This window comes from Artibeus jamaicensis, unplaced genomic scaffold, assembly GCF_021234435.1.
Source record: "Artibeus jamaicensis isolate MK-2021 breed Jamaican fruit bat unplaced genomic scaffold, CSHL_Jam_final contig_233, whole genome shotgun sequence".
NCBI lineage: Eukaryota > Metazoa > Chordata > Mammalia > Chiroptera > Phyllostomidae > Artibeus > Artibeus jamaicensis.
The window spans coordinates 49,376,743-49,398,613 of record NW_026521486.1 but is presented as its reverse complement, the minus strand read 5'-3'; the positions used below and the strand labels follow the sequence as shown (position 1 = coordinate 49,398,613).

The window sequence follows — 21,871 nt, the reverse complement described above, 5'->3', positions numbered from 1 at the left end:
TAACCTGACAACCAAGAGAGACTAAAGGCTGGGTAGTGTATACAGTGTGGATATGCTGGACAAAGGGATGATTCACAACCCTTGCAAGCTACTCAGAATGCCATGCAATTTAAAACTTATGACCTGTTTACTTCTGGAATTTTCCATTTAATATTTTTATATCATGGTTGACATGGGTAACTGAAATCACAAAGAAAAATTCTGGATAAGGGGGAGGACTACTGTATATTGAAATATTACTGCCCAATGAAAAGAATAAATGATGACACATGCCACAATAACGGATGAATCTTGAGGACATCATGCTAATTGAAATAAGCTAGCCACAAAAGGACAAAATACTCTGATTATTCTTAAGAGGTAACTATAATATTCATAGAGACAGAATAGAATGCTGGTTGCCAGGGGCTGATGGAAGGAAGAATGGGATTTGCTGTTTAATGGTATAGTTTTAGTTTTGTAAGATAAAAAGACTTCTGGAAATTGGTCGCACAACAATATGAATGTATTTAACACAATGTATTCAGTATGTATGTACTGAACTGTACATATGTAAGAGTAATTAAGATGATAAATTCATGTTACGTGAATTTTACCAGAATTAAAACAAAAAGAAAAATAACACAGGTACAAAGATCAAAATTAGGAAAGCTAAAACAAGAAAGCCAAGGTCCAACATCAAATTAAGAGTTCAATAAAGAGAAAAGAGGTAAAGAATTTATCAAAGAGAAATACAAAAAAGTTGTTCCCACATGAAGGTCATGAGTTTCTAGATTTAAGAAAGTCCACCAAGCATGCAGTAAGATGACTTTGGGGTAAGAAAAAAAAGCCACAGCAAGACACATCATCATGAAATTCACAGAATATCGGGAATGAATAAAATGTTCTTAAAAGCCTCCAGAGACCTGGGGTCGGGGGTGGTGGGGAAGACAGGTGATAGGAAAATCAGAAATCAAAACCACGGGTTTCTGAAAAGACTCTCTGCAAGCTAGATTATTTTCTAAGCAAGATATAAAAGGAACAAACTATAAAGGAAAGACCACCAAACAAACCATATCAAAGATGAGTCAACCCAATTTAAAAATGTGAGAAATAGTTGACTCTTTATAAACACACACAAAATAAGCCCTATCGCTCAGCAATTTCACTATATTACACCCTAGAAATGTTCTTGCTCACAAAAAGAAAAGGTTTGAACAAATTCATAGCAGTACTTATCATGGCAAACAGACAAAAAATAGCTCAGGTGAGGGGAAAAGGCAGAAAACTATACTTGAACAACAATAAAAAAAATTAACATAAAAAATAACCCTAATGTCCATCAGTAGAATGTTATATTCTTTTAAAAAATATTTTCCAACTTTAAATGTTATATTTTTACAATGGAATATTACATAGTGAAAAATGAAGAATTTTTATAAACAGTGATGGAGTTGATACAATACAGAAGAAAAATAAGAGAAGAATATATATTGTATATTTCCATTTCTGCAGTGTTCAAAAACAAGCACACTCAACAATATATTGTTTAGATTAGCAACTGGTAATCCAAGGCCTACTGGCTAAAGCTAGCCTTTGACTTTACAAACTAAGAATACTAAGTTTTTTTAAATAAGATTTTATTGGGAGATAAATGGTAATGAAAAAAAATACAATAAAAAAAATAAAGAATAGCTTAGTGGATTGAGAACCTGGCCTGCGAACTGAAAGGTCGCCAGTTCAATTCCCTGTTGGGGGCGTGCAAGAGGCAACCGATTGATGTTTCTCTTATACACTGGTATTTCTGTCCCTCTTTTCCCCTCCTTTCCCATGCTCTCTAAAAGAATATAAATAAAATCTTTTTTTAAATGTGGAAAAAAAAAAACCTTGTTTATCTTAGAATTGACAAAGTAATTATGATACTACGCTTTTTTTTTTTTTTAACAAGACAGTGAAATACCTTTAAAATGTCAAGGGAAAAAACCAGTTTAAATGTCCAAAAATTTGTGGGGCATGAATTTATCATATGGAGAAGTCTACACTCAAAAATAGTTATAGGATGGAGTATCCTAACCTTCTGCCATCCATTCTCCATTATTTGAAAGACAGAGTTTACCAAAGTAGCTTAGAATTCATTTATATCATTGGTTCATTACAAGCACTTCAGTGGAAATAACACTTCCCATTTGGCTTGCACTAATCAGTTCTACCAAGCTGAGTAACTGATAAAGACATACAAAACTGAAAAAACATTTTATCGACCTTGTGTAGATCTATCATAAATCTTTTTATAATACTCAAAGTATGCTGAAAACCCAAGCATAAAAACTATGTCAGAAATACTTATTTAGTACATATAAAAACTTAAATAACAACCCTCAAAACCTAGGCTAAAATAGGCTAAAGATTGGATGTTTAAGTGTTTACCTTTTCTTTGTAGACACCTTTAACAACATCAGACATCCTACTCTCCAAAACAAGTTCACCTGGCATTCTTGATGAACTTCCAGGTAAAGGAGGAAAATTAGAAGCTAATAGGTCAAACTTTGGTGTTGGAGCCTTTGCTTCAGTTGAAGAAGGGGGTCTCTAAAAGATACAAATCATAAAACAGGTCACATGTCCATTTCATTCTCTAATCCTATACCACAGAAGCTGAGAGCTTCAAAAACAAACTCTACCCTAATGCACAGAATGTCCCCTATAAATTTTTGGCTACTCATCTCAGTTGAGCTCTCATTAGCATTTAAAATAAATATGGAACACTGCATGAATTTGTCTATCATCCTTGTGCAGGAACCGTGCTAATCTCTGTATCATTCCAATTTTAGTACACATGTTGCTGAAGAGAGCACTAGCTTTCATTAGTCCTTACCATTTTTTAAAAATTGTGTTTTATTGATTATGCTATTACAGTTGTCCCAATTCCTCCCTCCCCTTTCGGTTACAGGACGAGGCTCCAACCACTGAGCCACAATCAGCAAGGCTCCATCCCTTCACTTTCAGTCTGTGTGTATCTTTTGTTCTGACATGGTTCTCTTGCAGACAGCATATACACATGTCATGTTTTTATCTCCGTTCAGCTACTCTGTGTCTTTGGATTAGAACATTTAACCCATTTAAGGTTATTATTGATAGGTCTTTATTCACTGCCATTTTTCTTTATGCCCATGTGCCTCTCCATATATATATATATATATATATATATATATATATATATTTAACATTACATTTTACTGATTATGCTATTACAGTTGTCCCAGTTTATCCCCCTTAGCCCCACTCCACCCATCACCCCCACTCCCTCAAGCAATCCCTGCACCTTTGTTCATGTCCATGGGTCATGCATATAAGTTCTTTGGCTACACCATTTCCTATACTGTACTTTACATCCCTGTGGCTAGTTTCTACCTACCAATTAGTACTTTTAATCCCCTCACCTCTTTACCCATTCCCCCAAGTACCCCTCCCATGTAGCAACCATCAAAACGCTCTCCATGTCCATGATTCTGTCTCTGTTCTTGTTTGCTTAGTTTTTTAGATTCAATTGTTGATACATATTTTTGCCATTTTATTGTTTATAGTTTTGATCTTTTTTCTTTTTTTAGATTTATTTTTAGAGAGAGGAGAAGGGAAGGAGAAAAAGAGATACAGAAACATCAATGTGTGGCTGCTTCTCACGTGCCACCTCCACTGGTGACCTGGCCTGCACCCAGGAATGTGCCCTAGACTAGGAATCAAACCAGCAACCCTCTGATTCACAGGTACACGTTCAATTCACTGAGCTACACCAGCCAGGGCTGATCTTCTCTTTCTTAAATAAGTCTCCTTAACATTTCACATAATAATGGTTTAGTGATGAAAGTTTTTTCTTGTCTGGGAAGCTCTTTATCTGCCCTTTGATTCTGAATACCTTTGCCAGGTAGAGCAATCTTGGCTGTAGGTCCCTGCTTTTCATGACTTTGAATATTTCTTACTAGTTCCTTCTTGCCTGCAAAGTTTCTTTTGAGAAACCAGCTGAGTCTTATGGGAAATCCCCTATAGGTAACTAATTGTGCTTTTCTCTTGCTGCTCTTAAGATTCCCTTCTTTATCTTTAACCTTTGGCATTTTAATTATGATGTATCTTGGTGAGGACCTGTTTGCATCCATCTTGCTTGGAACTCTGTGTGTCTAACTGGACTTGCATGTCTATATTTCCTTCACCAAATTAGGGAAGTCTTCTTTCATTATTTTTTCAAATACTTCCCATTTCTTGCTTTCTCTCCTCTTTCTGGCATCCCTACATGAATGCTGGAATGCTTGAAGTTGTCCCACAGGCGGCTCACACTATCCTTGTTTTTCTGGATTCTTTTTCCTTATTGTTCTGATTGGTTGTTTTGCTTCCTTATGTTCCAAATCATTGATTTAATTCTCATCTTCATCCAATCTACTGTTGTTTCCCTGTAAATTGTTCTTTATTAGAGTTAGTGTATCCTTTATTTCTGACTGGATCTTTTTTATGCTGCTGAGGTCCTCACTAAGTTCCTTGAGTATCCTTCTATGCAGTGTTTTGAACTGTGCATCTGATAGATTGGCACAGCCTTCCCTATCACCCAAGCTGGGTACTCAAAGTGCACCCTTTGTGTGGGCTGAGTACTTCCTCCCCTTGTAGGTGAGCCCTGGTTGCTAGGACTAGCTATGACCACTGACCACCAACCTCCACGGAGGATCAGCTGTGCAGGGGCAGGGTGGTGGTGCTCCAATGTGGTCTGTAGCTGCCTACCTGGTGTGCAGGCTCTGGGGTTTCCTAGGGGGTACAGGGCAAGGTTGGCCCCCTTCTATATTTTGCCTAGGGCCACCCTGCTTGAGCTATAAAGCAATCTGGAATGGCTGCTACTGTATGTGCTAGGTTCGAATTCTACACCCCCCAAGCCAAGCTGTGAATCTAGGCTGGCTGCTTCTGGTGCTGGGCCTGGGGCCACTTCACAGGAGTTACAGGGACTAGGGGCTCATTGAGGCTGACTGTTGCTTGAGAGGATTTAGGAAGTTTTGAGGCAGCCATTCACATGGAAAAGCCACTGTTCAAGGCTTGAGTGGGTGTGTAAGTAGGGTGGGATGGAGCCTTAGGGATCTCCAGGGCAGGGTAAACAGTGTCAGCCAGGTTGATGGAGTCTCAGAGAAGGTACCCATTTGCTGGTTCTGTTTGGGGAAGGTTCAGAAAAGGAACAATGGCCTGTGGCAGCCTTTCTGTGTGGGAGAAAGCTGTCCTCCTGCTCTTGACTTGATGCCAAATACTTCAGTTCCTCCCTGTGTGCCCATGGTGCCCTTCCTGTTGGGCACCACTGCTGGAGCTCAGAGGGAGTGAGTCTGAGTAAGTCCACATATGGGTTCTTTAAGAACTACTTGGGACTCCTTAAGTTTCTTCTATGGACTCAATCCCTGCTAGTTTTTGTAGCCGCAAGTTCTGGGGACTTATCTTACTGGCACCAGAACCCTGGGCTAGGGTACCTGGTGTGGGACCAGCCCATTTCACATGTTCGCCCCTCCTACCAGTCTAGATGGATGCAGCTTCTTTGTTCTGTAGTTGTAAGACTGCCACTCAACTTGATTTCTGATAGTTCTGGGTGGTGGTTGTTCTACAGTTCAGTTGTAATTTTGAGAGTAGTTGAGGGAGGAGGTGAGCCATGTTTACCTATGCCACCATCTTGACTAGAAGTAATCATTAGTCCTTATCAACCCTACTTAATCTTTAGCTCCCTCTCCTGTTTCTTTTGAAGACTTGGCCATACACCTAAGCCTTCTAATCAATTTCCACCATTATTTGCTTTCTAAATTAGCTATTTCCTCTTTAATAACAAAAAACCCTACCTCACATAATGTTGCCATCATCTTTTTTCCTTCTTGAGACAAACCTCTCCCTTGCTGCACCTCCTCCTCTGCTTCCTCACCTCTGTACTGATCACACCACTGAGACTGCTCTGACAAATCACAATGCCTTCCACAACACAACAGCTGGAAAAGTTTTCTCCCCTGACCTTACTACAGCATTTGGCATGGTAAACACTCTTTCCTTTGGGAGCTCATTTCTCCCTTAGCTTCTGTGATACCCCTTTTGCTTGATTCTCAGATTTAACAGTCATGTGTTCTTTTCTCCCTGCATACTTTTTCTGATGGTTTTTATTTCTTTTCTTTTTCATTTATCCTCACCCAGGACACTTTTTTCACTCCTTTCAGAAAGGGAGAGAGAGAGAAACATCAATGTGAGAGAGAAGCATTGACTGGTTGCCTCCCGTATGCACCCTAACTAGGGATCATATTCACCCGACTGGGGATCGAACCCACAACTCAGGGGTGTGTGCTGACCAGGAATGGAACATACAGCCCGTTGGGTACTGAATAATGCTCCAACCAACTTACCCACACTGGCCAGATTGTTTTTGGCAGCCATCTCCACTCAGATTTTGCTTGGATACCTCACACAAATAATGAATAATCTCATTTTTCAGCCCAAAGCTACTATAGTCCCCAAGTTTCCATTCGTGTTTTTTTTTTTTAAATCACTCACTCTGAAGTTTCCTGCCATGCCCTCATCTACTCTTATGATTTCAGTTACTATGAGTAAGTTTACAAGTCCTAAATTTTACCTCTAGCTTAGATCTCACTCTTGAACAAGGGCATCCCACCCCTACCCTTCCCAGAGGAAAACACTCCTGTCTCTTTTTCTTCATCTTAACCTTTAGTCCTCAATCCAGACATTTTGAACATATTAAACAGATCTCAAATCTAATCTCTCCTCTCCTCAAATGTTCAGGGCTACTTAAGGGTGTAACTGCTACAATGGTATCCTCAGAAAATTACTGCCTAAAGTCTCACCACTGCACATGGTGTAGAAAGCTATAAATGAAAAAGACAACATTGTTTTAAAAAGTTTACACTTTCCCCTAAGAACTATTCTTTGAAATAACGCAATACATTTTCTTCTTCAAGAATGTGTATGTTTTCAATATTTACAAATGTGACATACACATATACATATATATATATAAAACAAATGGTAAGTTATATGTATGCTACTTGTAACATATAATTCACTACTTATACATGTGAAGTAAGTATTACCCATTTATGGTATATCTATAAATTCTAGGCAGGGTTTTCTTGAGACTTCCACATTTTCTTATACCATTTTTATCATTCAACATCTTTGGGCCCCAGTTAAGAGACAGTAAACTGTGTCTATAAACAAACACAACATAATCAAAATATGAATAATTTGAAGCTCGGTAAGTTAAGATTCAAATAAGAACATGTCTAGTTCTTATTTTTAAGTGATTTTATAAGATTAATGGATATAAAGAATGAACAGTAGGTGGAAAACTATTCCCCCAAAATTAGTAAATAGTGTAAGTTTCTAACACCAACAGAGCTTTAAAAGTGAATAAAATGCTTTATCAGAATGGCAAAAAAACTGCATGACCTAGAATGCTATGGCTAAGCAGGAACTTTGTTCTGTTTGTTGAACTGAAAACCAGCACAGTCCCTATAGAAAGCTATTTACCAGCAACTTATTAAATTGTTACCCAGAAATCACACTTCTAGAGATTCTCCTTCAGATATTACTGCACACATAGCAAATGATGGCTGTATGAAATTATCTCTGCACTGTTTATTATAGCACTTTCGTAGAATCAAAAGATTCAAACTGCTGAAATGTCTGTAAAGCAAGAGTTATTTTTCATAAAATATTTTCATATTTTTGATTTTTAAACTATGTGAAAAATTAGGTATTTAAGTAATGTTTTTAAAGGTGAGAAACATAGGTCAAATATCTAACTACATATGTACTTTAATGGGGAAACTGAGTGTAAAAATGGTGTATATTTTAGGGTCAAGTACAAGCTCTATTTACCTTCACTGCATATTATAATCAATAAAACAAACCCAGAAAGCCAAGGCAGACCACAAGCCAATACTACAGTAAATCACAAAAGAAAAGAAAAGAAAAGAGAAAAGAGAAGAGAAGAGAAGAAAAAAGAAAAGAAAAGAAAAGAAAAGAAAAGAAAAGAAAAGAAAAGAAAAGAAAAAAGAAACCAGCAGTAATTAAAAGTAAAAAATACTTACTGGGATTCTGTCATCTTCTCGTCGTCTTCGACCTCTGAAAAGAGTCCTCCTTTTTACAATGACAAAAAAGGGGGTGGTGGAAGGGAAAATTCATAAGTTTCTTTAAATTTATACATTCCATCAAAAATAAGTGAATTTCTATTTTAAGTATCTATACTTTCTAAGTCTCCATTATTGTTTAAAGATAAATATTCTTCTGAAGGGTTCCTGAGCTAATCTGTCAAAAACTTCAATTGTTATCACTACTACTTATCAACGATGTAAGTTTAGCACATTTTTGTTAGAAGTGCTTTCTCCACACCAGAAGCAAATTAGGGTACAGTTATGTTTTGTTTGAACAGGTTAGGTAGTATGTAACCCCATTCCCATAGTTTTGAAACTGCAGGAAATTAAAACTATAATGCAGATGGGATTTTATCTTTCTGAGCCATTCTTTCTCTGTGAACTATAGAAAAACAATTAAAAAAAGAACTTCAGAATAATTCTCATAAACCTCTGACTCAGCTATATTCCATACGAACACTTTAAATTTCTTAATAATTATGAAAACTATTAATCCAATGTTAAAAATGTATTTAGTATCACCAATAATGAAGTCTAAAAAACAACAACAACCACCTAACAAAAACCACTTCCATATACCTTATTTGCATATTTATTACCACTTTTCCTTACCTGCCCCTGCCATAGTCCCCATTCTGTTCAATCTGCAAAGTGGGAGTCTCTTTAGGAAGGTAGTTTTGCTCCTGATGCCCGGTCACTATAGGGTTATGCCGTTCAGTTGGAAAATTCCTTGAACCAGATCTATTTAATGGTCCATCCCCCAGTGATACAGAGGCCTCGGTTGAGTGTTCTGAACCACCTGATGACCTAAAATGAGGCTTCACACTATAAGAAATATAAGATTACATACACAAAAAGATAAATCAAGATAAACAGAAAACCTTTCTTTTTAAGGGTAGAAACTATTAACAGGCCAGGTTAAAAACTGCTTTCTGCTGTATCCTGCTTTCTGCTGTTAAACATAAAATTGTATAAAAATATAAACTCTTTTATGTCCCAGATATATTATTTTTTAAATGCAATTTTTTCATTAAAAAGTTGCTTGGAGATATTTGGTGAAAGATCCAAACTTGTTCAAGATAAAGCTACTACTACATCAGTACTCAGAATAAAACTAAGATTTTAGCTAACATATTTTTCGGACTATAAGATGCACTCCCCAATTTGGGAGGAAATGGGGGTGCATCTACCGTCCCAATGTAGCTTACCTGGCTCACTGTGGGGAGGGGCAACAGTGGAGTGGGGTCACAGGTTATTAAATATTTTACCACATTTTTTGCTTCAAAATTTTTTTTCCTGTTTTCCTCTAAAACCTAGGTGTGTCTTATGGTCCAGTGCATCTTACAGTCCTAAAAATACGGTACTTTCTTTAACATGAGCTACAGACTTGACAGTCTAAATCAGCCAGGCTTTATTTAAGCTTATTAATGAGTCCATGCCATGTATACTCACTGGGGCAACAACTCCCCAAAGGAGTAAAAAGTGGTTTGTGGGAGGGGGGCAAGTCCTAACCTTATTAATTTTTACATATAAAGTACAGCTATGTGTACATTACATAAAAAGATTACATAATCTCTAGTACTAAATTTTTAATCCTGGCTGGTGTGGCTCAGTAGATTAAACACTGCCAGCCAGTGAATGAAGGCCACCAGGAGGCAACCAATTGATGTTTCTCTCTCACATAGATGTTTCTGTTTTGTTTCTCTCTCTGACCCTCTTCCTCTCTAATATCAATAAAAACATGTTCTCAGGTGGGGATTCAGAGAGAGAGAAAAAGAAATGGTGGAATACATTAAAATCCCAGCTTCTTATTAAGTATCCCTCTTGAAGTAAAATTTGTTTTTCAAAGATCCATATGTAGGACAAAAACTAGGAAAATATAAAGTAAGTAATTGCTTGCCGTGACTTCATGAATTGTGGTATGAAATCTGGTAAAAACAAAACAGAAAAGCTACTTTTAACAAAAGTAGCTTTTATCTTGGATGATGTGTTTAAGCACTCAACTGTAACAATTTGTAAGCAGAGGAAACTATGGTAAAGGAAGGAGAATGCAATTTAATCAATAGTTCAAACATCTAAAGCACAAGTGGCAAACACAAGGCCTGTGGGCCGAATCCAGCCCTCCACCTTGTTTTATCTGGGCCTGCACTTCGTTTCTGCCTGGCGGCAGCACCGACCCCTTACTTAACTGTTAAGGAGTAGTTTACATTTATACAGTCCTAAAATTACATTTGGCCCTTTGAAAGCAACTGTAAGGCTGATGTGGACCCCAGTGAAAATGAGTTTGATACCCCAGTCCAAGCAGCTGAGATTTTGGTTCTACATATAGTAGATTAATTGAGGAAATATTAAGACTTATATTTGGCTCCTTGCTTGCAGTTTATATGCTGCATGTTTATAGTATTTTCATAGTTACAAATTCATAACATTAACAACACACAGCCAATTTCTGGTTCTCTGGAGAGAGACTTAAAACTTCATACTAATTATAAGCCCAACGATTAAACATTAATTCCAACAGCATCTCCAGCTATCCTACTTTATATAACATAAACAATTAGGTTACTTAAAGATAAAACTCAGGCTATAGCATTGGGGTGAGTTTAATAAGAGGTAATATTTTCCCAGATAATCACTTTGTCACAAAATAGATTTTAATAGCAATAAAAATTACAGTATGTCAGCTGACACAAAGTAATTTTCAAAAATATTTACATTATTCATTGTATCTGAATTTGATTCAATTAAGTAGCTATGATGTTTACATTATCTGTTTAGAAACTTTCACCTAACTTTCTTACTGCATTACAATATACCTAATGGACAAGTTAGATTTAAACAGCCCTCAGATCTCATAATCTTACCCTTCACTGAGAGGGACTCACAATCTCAGTCTGGGCAAAAGAAGTGATAAAAGATAGAAAAAAAGAAGTAAAGTGACAGAAAGATAAAGTATGAAAGGTAGAAAAATGCCCAGACTTCTGAAAGTTAGTCCTATTCTCTCTAAGTAGGTGTAGTGATCATCACTGGGCTGTTATAAGGTTAATATAATAAACTGCAAAAGGGCTCTCTGAAGTTACTTTCTCCATCACTGATAAATAAACAAAAATAAAGGTGTGGCAGCAGTTACTTCTTAGAAATAAGAAGGGAACAAGGATTTGGTTTGGGGGTCAAAAAGCATTTTATCTGTAAGATTTGCATTTTTACAAGAGAGTATTCATGTACTATTTCTGTAACTAAAAATTAACAGTGATCTGCATTGGCCAAACATATGGAAAAGAATTGTACACAAATGGTTTTGAGTAACAAGCCAAATTACAGTAAACCTGCCCTATATCTTCAAAACCACAGGCACACATTAGAAAAAACAAAGATGACTTGACTGTCACTCTTGGCTTTCTTACTGTAATATTACTCCCTTCCCCTAAAAAGCATAGCAGACAAAGACAAGTGACAATGAAGGAACACCATAAAAACATTAATTTTAAGTCAAGCATCTGCAAACATCAGTACTTTAGTTATTAGTTAAAAAACTGCTTTTACAGAGATGCGGACTAGAGCATGAAGAATATAGTCACTAATGACAAGATAAAGGGGTATAGAGCCAGGTGGGTGTTTCAGACAGCAGGGAGACCACTCTGTGGAGTGCATGGTTTTCTGGCCACTTAGCTATATATCTGAAAGTGGCTGAAAAATAACAGACATTTAAAAAAATTCTTTTAAACTGCTTTCAGTCTATCTCATAACAAAGATGTCTGTTCTGCTTATTGTTTAAAACATAATTCATCCCTTTGAAGAAATGTGAAATCAGTAAGTATTTTTATAAAGCTACTATTTCTAGTCATGAGAAATCTGTATCTTCTCACAAGGAAAACTGTAAAATGTCATTTGTGCTAACTGAAGTATTTTTAAGAAAAAAACTTTACCAGCTATGGTACAGGAAAAGAAAATGTTCTAAATCTCAGATAATGTTGATAATGACAATGTTGATAATATAACTGTAGCAAGGTAATTCTCATCAACTTTCACTTTGTTTCAACTGTAAAATAAGTTAAAAACTGTATCATAACAATCCGGTCTTTTTGTATTTAAACATCCTTATTTATAATGAAATAATCCTTTTTGAATAGCAAGGCAGGAGTTACATGACCTATCAGTACTTGAATTTTATAGTTAATTGTTAGTGTATTACCAAACTAAGTCATCGATGAGAGCACAAATCATCTTTTGTTTATAAAGAATCTTTTGTTCTTACGAGATCTCATTTGAAACTTCATAAAGGGATATGAATGTGTATATGTAGTAAAATTTTTTCAACACTTATCAATAAACTTTAAATGCTTTAGCCAATGGTGTTGGTTAAAGTGAGCACAAAAATTTTGACTATTAGAGAGAAGTACATATGTGTATTTCAGAACCCAGTAAGAGTATTTTTTAACATAAAGCTTCTTTCTCTAGTGAAGCATGTTTCAGACAAATCTTACAAAAAAAAATTAGGCTCCTACAAGTTGTCTTGGAAAGACATACCCTATGTGGTCTCCTTGCCAAAAAAGAATCAACTGGGAGAAGAAAACCTGGCAAGAGAAAAACCACCAAAAAGAAGTAATTTTGTAAAAACAAAACCGAGGAGGCTCATGAAATAAAAAGCCAAAAAATAAATTAAAATAAATAAATAAATACCCACCAAATAACCCCAAAAAACAAAAACAAATGTGAAACTACTGAAGGAATCTAAACCAATATATAAACCATTTTCCTTTGGTTGCTCATACTATGTCAAAAGATGTAATACATCTCAAATTATTAAGATTATCAGCTGATGTTTATACATAAAGAATAATACTTAAGAGACATACCAGTATTTTATGTGAGAGCGACAGTTCCCAAAGTTCTCAATAATATACTCCCAACATATGTGTAGGCTTTGGAGTCAAACTGCCTGAGCTCAAATCTTGGTTCTGCCACCTACTAGCTACATACTCGTAGATAACATATTTAACCTTGTATGTCTCAATTTACTACTTTTTAATAAATAAAGTAACTATACCTACTTTTAAAGGGCTGTGAAAATTAGCTACAATAAAACATGTAAAGCACTAAAAATAGAGCTTTAGACATTAAATGCCGAATAAATGTTGGAGTCTGTTATAGACTGTAGTTTGTGAAAACTGTTTTAAAAAAGTCAATTCTTAAATGTCCTAAATAATTCGTATATCACCCTGGCTGGTGTGGCTCAGTGGTTGAGTGCTGGCCTGCAAATCAAAGGGCCACTGGTTCAATTCCCAGTCAGGGCACCTGCCTGGGTTGCAGGCCAGGTCCCCAGTGGGGGGCACATGAGAGACAACCATACAATGATGTTCTCTCCCTCACTTTCACCCTCCCTTCTCCTCTCTGAAAATAAATAAATAAAATCTTTTTTAAAAAGTTTGGGATGTGTTTCTTCCCCTTCTACTTAAAAAAAAAAAAGAAAAGAAAAAAATTTGTGTTCCCAGTATTTATTACTCAATTCAACAAAAAATCTTTTTATTCAGTCTGCAAATAAGTGCTGCTATGAACAGTAACTCTATAAAAACTATTGGGAATTGCTTACAATACATTCCAGCCATGATTTTTATCTTACCGATTTTTTTGGAATGGTCGACCCATATTCACAGCAGCAGCATTTGTTTTATAAGATCCTGGTGTATTAAAGCCATTCATAAAACTACCATTGGGAAAGGGAGCCTAAAAGAAAATTGTAATGTTTAATATCAATTAATGGTAAAGGCAAAATCTAGTGTGAAGGTCATATGAAATTTCTGATGACCTAACCTAGCATCAATTTCTTCTAGAAGCTCATAATTATTTTACATTTTACTTATTCACTTTTGTAATACTTTATAGAAAAAAACCACTAGTTCATTTTTTAATAAATAATGAACACTTTTAATAAAATAAAATAACACTTCTTGAAAAAAATTTAACAAAATTAAAGCAATTTAAGTCACTGGATTTATCCAGTCTCTAACTTTAACTCACTCAGCAAAATCTAAAAAATAAAATTATAGAAACCAACAGCTCAACCTTTAGTTATATGCATACATTTGCTATGGAATATTAGATATCCTTATCACTACTTAAAAGACAGAAAATAATAAATCAATGCAACACAAAACAAACAACAAAAATGCACTACTCTGATTGATTTCTTCAAACTTCAGCTTGAGTGAAAAATTTTATTACTCTGTAAGGATCTCACTTACCAGTGGTGTTTCAAAGTAAGGTGCAGGATTTGGAGACCAAGACTGAGGCACAATACTATAGATGGAGTACTGCTGGTGAGGACTATATACAGGCTGCATAAAGACGGGTGAGGCATACTGTGCTTGAGTTTGAATGGGCTGATTATACATACTAGAATCCATTAATCGATAACCATTCTTAGCAAAAAATGTATTGATGGCTTTTATCCTTGCCTAGAAGCAAAAGAAATACATTATAATAAAAAAGAACCAAGTGTATGTTTTTACAAATATATTTAATTAAAAATTTTAACATATATTAAACGACTATATTATTTCTATTTTAGAAGTAGTACATCATAGGAAAAGGAAATCATAGCTTCAATAATCGAAACTTCTATATGGCAAATACCACAATAAATGAACTACAGCCACAAAAGTCAAAAAAGTGAAATCTCAACTTGCCACAGACAAGAGGGCTAATATTCCAAATATATAAATTCTAAAAGATTTTAAAAGCCCAACAATCCTACATAAAAATGAGTTAAAGAAACAAATAGAGTTCACGGGGGGAAAAAAAGGCAAGCGGCTCCTAAACATATGAAAAGATGCTAAACTTTGTTAAGAGAAATGCAATTAAAATCAAGTAACATTTCGCACACAACTGGCGAAAGGCCAAAAATATAACAACATATTCTGCTGGAAAGGCTGTAGCAAAATAGTCAATGTGATACATTAATGATGGGCATGCAAAAATAGTACAACCCTTATAAAGGAAAACTTAGCAATATCTTCGAAAACACAAATGCATTTACCACATTCTCATCAATCCCACTTTCATAAATCTTTCACAAATATAGAGTGACCAAAATGCTTTTTAAATCCTCACCTGAGGACATTCTTATTGACTTTAGAGAAAGAGAGAGAAACATCAACCTGTATGTGTCACAATCAGGGACCGAACTTGCAACCTAGGCATGTGTCTTGACCCGGAATTGAACCCCCTATCTTTCAGCTTACAGGATGACATTCCGATCAAGTGAGTCATACTGGCAAGGATGAAACAGTTGTTTTTAAAACTGTTATTAAAGGTATTCTTTTAAAACCAATTTTAAAAGCTATTCTTCAGCTAAGTCAGATGAAAATAGGGGGACATACTCCTATACACATGCATGTGTGAATATGTATTTAAAATATTTTACTTCTAAACCAGGCACATACTGAAAACTTCATTTTTCAAAATTTTTTATTTATTTATCTTAGAGGGGAAGGGAAGGAGAGAGGGAGAGAAATATCAAGGTATGGTTGCCTCTTGTGTGTCCCCTGCCAGGAACTGGCCTGCAACCCAGACATGTGCCCTGACTGGGAATCAAACCACAATCCTCTGTTTCCCAGGCCCGCGCTCAATCCACTGAGCTACACCAGCCAGGACTGTACACTACATTTTAAGAAATTGATTTGTAAAAGTTAAAAGCAAGTAAGCCTAAATGTGCATCTAATTAATAATATAACAGAGAAATCCTAAGTGATTTTGAACCATAATAAAAATTGTTACGAATGTTCCTTAGAAAAAAATCCACGAGGCAAAGAATGGAAAATTTCTTATATGGGTATTGCTATTCTGATACTTGGTATGTGATTACGAGATCCTTCAAACAAATACTGTAGTGGAGTCACTGAGATCTGAGAGTTTCACATGGGAGAAAGGAGACACAAATGTGAGACTAAAGATGGAAAGCCGATCAGGCCAAGATGGAGGCATAGGTGGATATGCCGTGCCTTCTCACACAACCAAGTTTAGAGACAACTAAATATTAGCAACAGAAAACACAGCCAGAACACAGAAAATTGAACTTTTCGGAAGTCTGTTAACAACAAATTCTTCAGCCTGACTGGTAAGGGGCGAAACCAGCAGCTGGTGGAGCACGGTTGAACAGGAAAACTCGGTCAGATGGACTCAGGTGCGCGAAATCCAGACACAGGGTTGGACCTAGTGAGTGACCGAGCGAGTGACCAAGCGAGCGACCGCAGGGAAATAGCGAGGGAGCAGGGCTGCGGGTTGACTGTGGTCGCGCATTTGTGCGCGGATAGACAAGCAAGGGAGTGGGCAATTGGACCAGAATCCAGCAGGTCCCCGCAGCAAGCGGCAGGGAGGGCGACGCCATTTCCCTGCTCTGACCCCACCTCCACATACAGCATCATAACCAAACGACTCTGAGTGGCCCGGCCCAGGTGAACCACCTAAGGCGCTGCTCCTCACCCAGCGGCGGGAAACAGCAGAGGGGGCCGCCACTTCCCCGTTCTGACCACGCCCCCACATACAGCATCACAACCCAGCGACCTGGGAGTCCAAGGCTCTGCTCCTCATACTTAACGGGCGCAAACAGACCAAAAATGGCTCAAGAAGATCTCAAAGCCCCAGAGCCTATAAATCTAAGCAATGAAGAAATAGCAAAACTCTCAGACGCACAGTTTAAAACACTGGTCATCAGGATCCTCACAGAACTGGTTGATTATAGCCACAAATTAGACAAACATATGAAGGTGAAACTAATTGAAAATGAATGGAATTGCACAGGAAACCAATAGCGATGAAAAGGAAACTGGGACTCAAATCAATGGAGTGGACCAGAAGAAAGCAAATAATGGCCAAACAGAAAAGAGTCAAGAAGCAAGAATTCAAAAAAATGAGGAGATGCTTAGGAACCTCCAGGACATCTTTAAATGCTCCAACATCCGAATTATAGGGGTACCAGAAGGGGGAAAGGAACAGTGACCAGTGGAAAACTTATTTGAACAAATAATAAAGGAGAATTTCCCCAATCTGGCAAAGGCAATAGACTTCCAGGAAATCCAGGAAGCTCAGAGAGTCCCAAAGAAGTTGGACCCAAGAAGGAACACACCAAGGCACATCATCATTACATTAGCCAAGATTAAAATGAAGGAGAGAATCCTAGAAGCAGCAAGAGCTAAGGGGACAGTCACCTACAAAGGAGTCCCCATCAGACTGTCAGCGGATTTCTCAAAAGAGACCTTACAGGCAAGAAGGGGCTGGAAAGAGGTATTCCAAGTCATGAAATCCAAAGACCTACAACCAACAATGCTCTATCCAGCAAAACTTTCATTTAGAATGGAAGGACAGATAAAGTGCTTCTCAGATAAGATCAAATTTAAGGAGTTCATCATCACCAAGCCCTTATTATATGAAATGTTAAAGGGACTTATCTAAGAAAAAGAAGTTAAAGAAACATGAACAGTGAAAGGACAGCAAACTCACAGTTATTAACAACCACACCTAAAACGAAAGCAAACTAAAAGGACAGCTAGATCAGGAGTGGAAACATAGAAATGAAGATCTCAAGGAGGGTTAGCAACAGGGGAGTGGGAGGAGGAGAAGGGTGGAGAAGGTACAGAAAATAAGTAGCACAGACAGTAGATAGAAAATAGATGGGGGGGGGCAAGAATAGTATGGGAAATATAGAATCTAAAGAACTTGAGACACATGGACATAAACTAAAGGGGGTGTAATGGTGGGGACGGGGGTAGGGTGGAGGGAAATGAAGGGGGGGAATAGAACAACTGTAACAGCATAATCAATAAAAAAATTTAAAAAAACAAAAAAGAATCATCATCATCATCAAAAAAAAAAAAAAAAAAAAAAAAGGATGGAAAAGCCATGTTGCCTGAATGCAACATGTACTTTGGTCTTAAAACAAAGTAGCATACCTACTTCATAATTCTGTCCAATGAAGAGGCTTAGAAACAACACCAAACCAGGAGTGACAAGCACTCCTTGTTCACAGTGTCATTTCCCCATAAAAGTAACATGGAGACTCTGGAGAGTTGGCTGGCTGTAAGCCACTGACACAAAAATTACAAAATCCTCAAATATCTCATCACACTAGAGATCAAATGAACCACTGAAAACTATTAGGGCTGTAATATAAAACCTCATGAGTCAACTCAAAGAACCCACCTTCATCAATGAGCCCAATAAACATACCAAATATATTTAAATACTCAAAAAAAAATCTGAATGGGCTTCCGGTCAAGATGGAGGCATAGGTGGAAACATTGTGCCTCCTTGCATAATCAAAATTAAGGACAACAAAGATTTAGAAACAAAACACAACTAGAACAGAAAACTGAACTGTACCAAAGTCCAACAACCATTCAACCAGACTGGTAAGAGGGGCGGAGTCAGTGCCCGGCAGAGAGGGGTCCCAGAGAGGAGTCTGGGCAGAAAAAGGCAGTGGCTGCCAGACCTGAGAGTGCAGGCAGCGCGGGGCAGACCGAGGTCACACATTCGAGGGCAGATAAACTAGGCAAAAATTAGCATCAAGACAGACAGGGCCCCAGCAACAGGAAATAAAGCCTAAAAAGCACCGATTGAAAAGGTGCCAGGAGAAGCTCCCAGCCTCACGGGAGAGTTTGCTGGAGAGACCCACAGGGTCCTAGAAAGTACACAAGCCTACCCACCAAGGAACCAGCACCAAAAGGGCCCAATTTGCTTGTGGGAAGCAGCAGAGGGGACTGAAATCCGGGAGAGAGCAGAACAAGCGCCATTGTTCCCTCTCTGACCCCACCCCCACATACAGTGTCACAACCCAGAGACTTGGGTTGCCCCACTCTGGTGAACACCTAAGGCTCCGCTCCTCATATCTAACAGGTGCGATCTGACCAAAAATGGCTCAATCAGAAGAACAAATCAAAGCCCCAGAGCCAATACTTTTAAACGACAAAGAGATAGTCAACCTATCTGATGCATAGTTCAAAACACTGGTAATCAGGATGTTCACTGAACTGGCTGATTTTGGTCGCAAATTAAGATGAAAAACTGAAGGCTACACTACGTGAAATGAAGCAAAATGTACAGGGAACCAATAGTGATGGAAAGAAACTGGGACTCAAATCAGTAGAGTGGACCAGAAGGAAGAGAGAAATATTCAACCAAAAAAAAAAAAGAAACAAGAATTCAAAAAGAGGAGGGGAGGCTTAGGAACCTCCAGGACAACTTTAAACGTTCCAACATCCAAATTATAGGGGTAACAGAAGGGAAAGAAGAAGAGCAACAAGTGGAAAGCTTATTTGAACAAATAATAAAGGAGAACTTCCCAAATCTGGCAAAGGAAATAGACTGCCAGGAAGTCCAGGAAGCTCAGAGAGTCCCAAAGAAGGTAGACCCATAAAGGGACACACCAAAGCACATCATAATTACATTACCCAAGATTAAAATGAAGGAGCGAATCCTAAAAGCAGCAAGAGTTAAGGGGACAGTCAGCTACAAAGGAGTTTCCATCAGACTGTCAGCTGATTTCTCAAAAGAGACCTTGTAGGCAAGAAGGGGCTGGAAATAAGTATTCCAAGTCATGAGAGGCAAGGACCTACATCCAAGATTGCTCTATCCAGCAAAGCTTTCATTTAGAATGGAAAGGCGGATAAAGAGCTTCTCTGATAAGGTCAAGTTCAAGTTCATCATCACCAAGCCCTTATTATATGAAATGTTAAAGGGACTTATCTAAGAAAAAGAAGATAAAAAAGGTGAACAGTGAAAGGACAGCAAACTCACAGTTATTAACAACCACACCTAAAACAAAAGCAAACTGGAACAGGAACAGAACCACAGAAATGGAGAACACATGGAGGGTTAGCAACAGGGGAGTGGGAGGAGAAGGGGGGAGAAGGTACAGAGAATAAGTAGCACAGATGGTGGGGAGAAAATAGGGGGAAGGCAAGAGTAATGTGCAAAATGTAGAAGCTAAAGAACTTGTGATCCATGGACATGAACTAAAGGAGGGGGAAAGGGAGGGGCTGTGCAGGGTGGAGGGGAATGAAGGTAGGGAAGGGACAACTGTAATGACATAATAAAATGTATGTTTAAAAATCTGAATGGTCATTTTTAAAAGGTTGCAAGAAAATCAACACATTATTTTCAAACACAGGTAATAAAAACTAGAGCCAAGCATTTATTATGCATTGTACCAATGAGCTGTACCTCAGGATAATGAAGATGAGAGCAAGCTTCTCTGTATAGAAGTGTTTCGACTAAAAATTAGAGAAAAAAACAGAAATAGCACCATTTACCTTACTGAACTGATAGAGCTCATCAATGATCAGTAGCAGGTAGCATATGAGAGACAGAGACACATATTTTATGTGTTTTTGTGCTCTCTCTCCTGCTCTAAAACCAAATCCAATTCTACCGAAGCCTCTAGAACTAGCCATCAATTTGCATGAAATACAGGGGACAGAGAATAGTGTTAAACTACACTCAAGAATATAACTAGCCATTTCTAAGATGGACAAAGGACTTGCAGAGACATTCTCCAAAGAGAATACACAAATAGCCAGTAAGTGCAAGAAAAGATACTCAATGTCACTAATCACAGTGAAAGCAAATCAAATCTACACTTAGATTCCATCTAATGAATTCATTTCAGTTACTGTACTACTCTTCATTTCTGACTAGTTCCTTTCTTTTTATCCTTGTTAAGTGGTGCATGACTGTATTTACACATATAAACAAAAAATTAAACAGTGGACAAAGGCAGATTAACTTCCAGTGAATCAACATTTGAGCAAGAAAGATGGCTTGGACACTCCTGACAACTAGTGAAGTGCTTAATAAAGGGAGAGGTTGCTGATCTTTCCTAAGTGAGGAAAAAAAAGTAGCTGACACTCCCATTCCTCAATGGCCTGTGTTCTGGGAGTGGCTGCCCAGGTTGTGAAAACTTTGTCCTCCAAAAAAGTGGGGTGTGTTGTGATTGGTCTGGTGGATACCTGGGACCACTGCTAATGCTTGCCTCAGTTTTGGCCCTCTTTGCGACAGCAAATTTGTCAGTGACATCTACCTTAAAACTTTCATCAGCCACAAAAACAAACAACAACAACAAAAAAATACAAGAAAATCTTACCCTTCACTACAGCCTGTACCAAAGGCTTTCACTTTGATGTAGAATTTAAAGAACAAAATAAACTAAAACAAAATAGAATTAAACTCATAAAGACAAAGAACAGAATGACAGCTGTCAGAGGGGAAGGTGTTTAGGGACTGGGTGAAAAAGGTGAAGGGATTAAGATTCCCAGGTGAATTTTACCGCACATTCAAAGAATTAATACCAATCCTTTTCAAACTATTCCAAAAATTTAAGAGGAGGGAAGGTTCCCAAATGCATTTTACAAGCCAGCATTACCTTGATACCAAAACACAAAGAGGTGGTGGTGGGGGAGATTATGGATCAATATCCCTGATGAACGTATGTAGAAATTTTCAACCAACAAAGCCAAAAGTAAAATAAGGATCAGAGCAAAAATAAATGACACAGACTAAAATATATAAACAAATGAAACCAAGAGCTGGTTCTTTGAAAAGACAAATGAAATTAATAAAAGGAGAAATGACAACTGACACAACAGAATACAAAAGATTTTTTAAAGTACTATGAATAAAAATGTGCCAACAGACTGGACAACCTGAAAGAAATGTATAAATTCCTAGAAATAGATCAT

The 21,871-nt window shown here is 37.5% G+C and overlaps 1 protein-coding gene and 1 non-coding gene across 7 annotated transcripts in view; both read right to left on the bottom strand.

The window, feature by feature from the left end:
• The window catches only part of LARP4 (La ribonucleoprotein 4), an 80,394-nt gene that overhangs the window by 7,187 nt on the left and 51,336 nt on the right, over positions 1 to 21,871 (bottom strand). For 4 of the 6 annotated variants that reach the window (XM_053661487.1, XM_037136660.2, XM_037136631.2 and 1 more), the window contains 5 exons: positions 14,384 to 14,596; positions 13,762 to 13,865; positions 8,754 to 8,966; positions 8,079 to 8,127; positions 2,407 to 2,565 (listed from right to left, as the gene is read on the bottom strand). In XM_053661487.1, the coding sequence (XP_053517462.1) occupies positions 2,407 to 2,565; positions 8,079 to 8,127; positions 8,754 to 8,966; positions 13,762 to 13,865; positions 14,384 to 14,596 (738 nt within the window). The remainder of the gene's footprint in view (positions 1 to 2,406; positions 2,566 to 8,078; positions 8,128 to 8,753; positions 8,967 to 13,761; positions 13,866 to 14,383; positions 14,597 to 21,871) is intronic. The other 2 variants (XM_053661488.1, XM_053661489.1) reach the window with 2 other exon arrangements.
• On the bottom strand, positions 2,728 to 2,831 carry LOC119043545 (U6 spliceosomal RNA). The gene has a single exon (XR_005081436.1). It is a non-coding gene; the product is annotated as a U6 spliceosomal RNA (small nuclear RNA).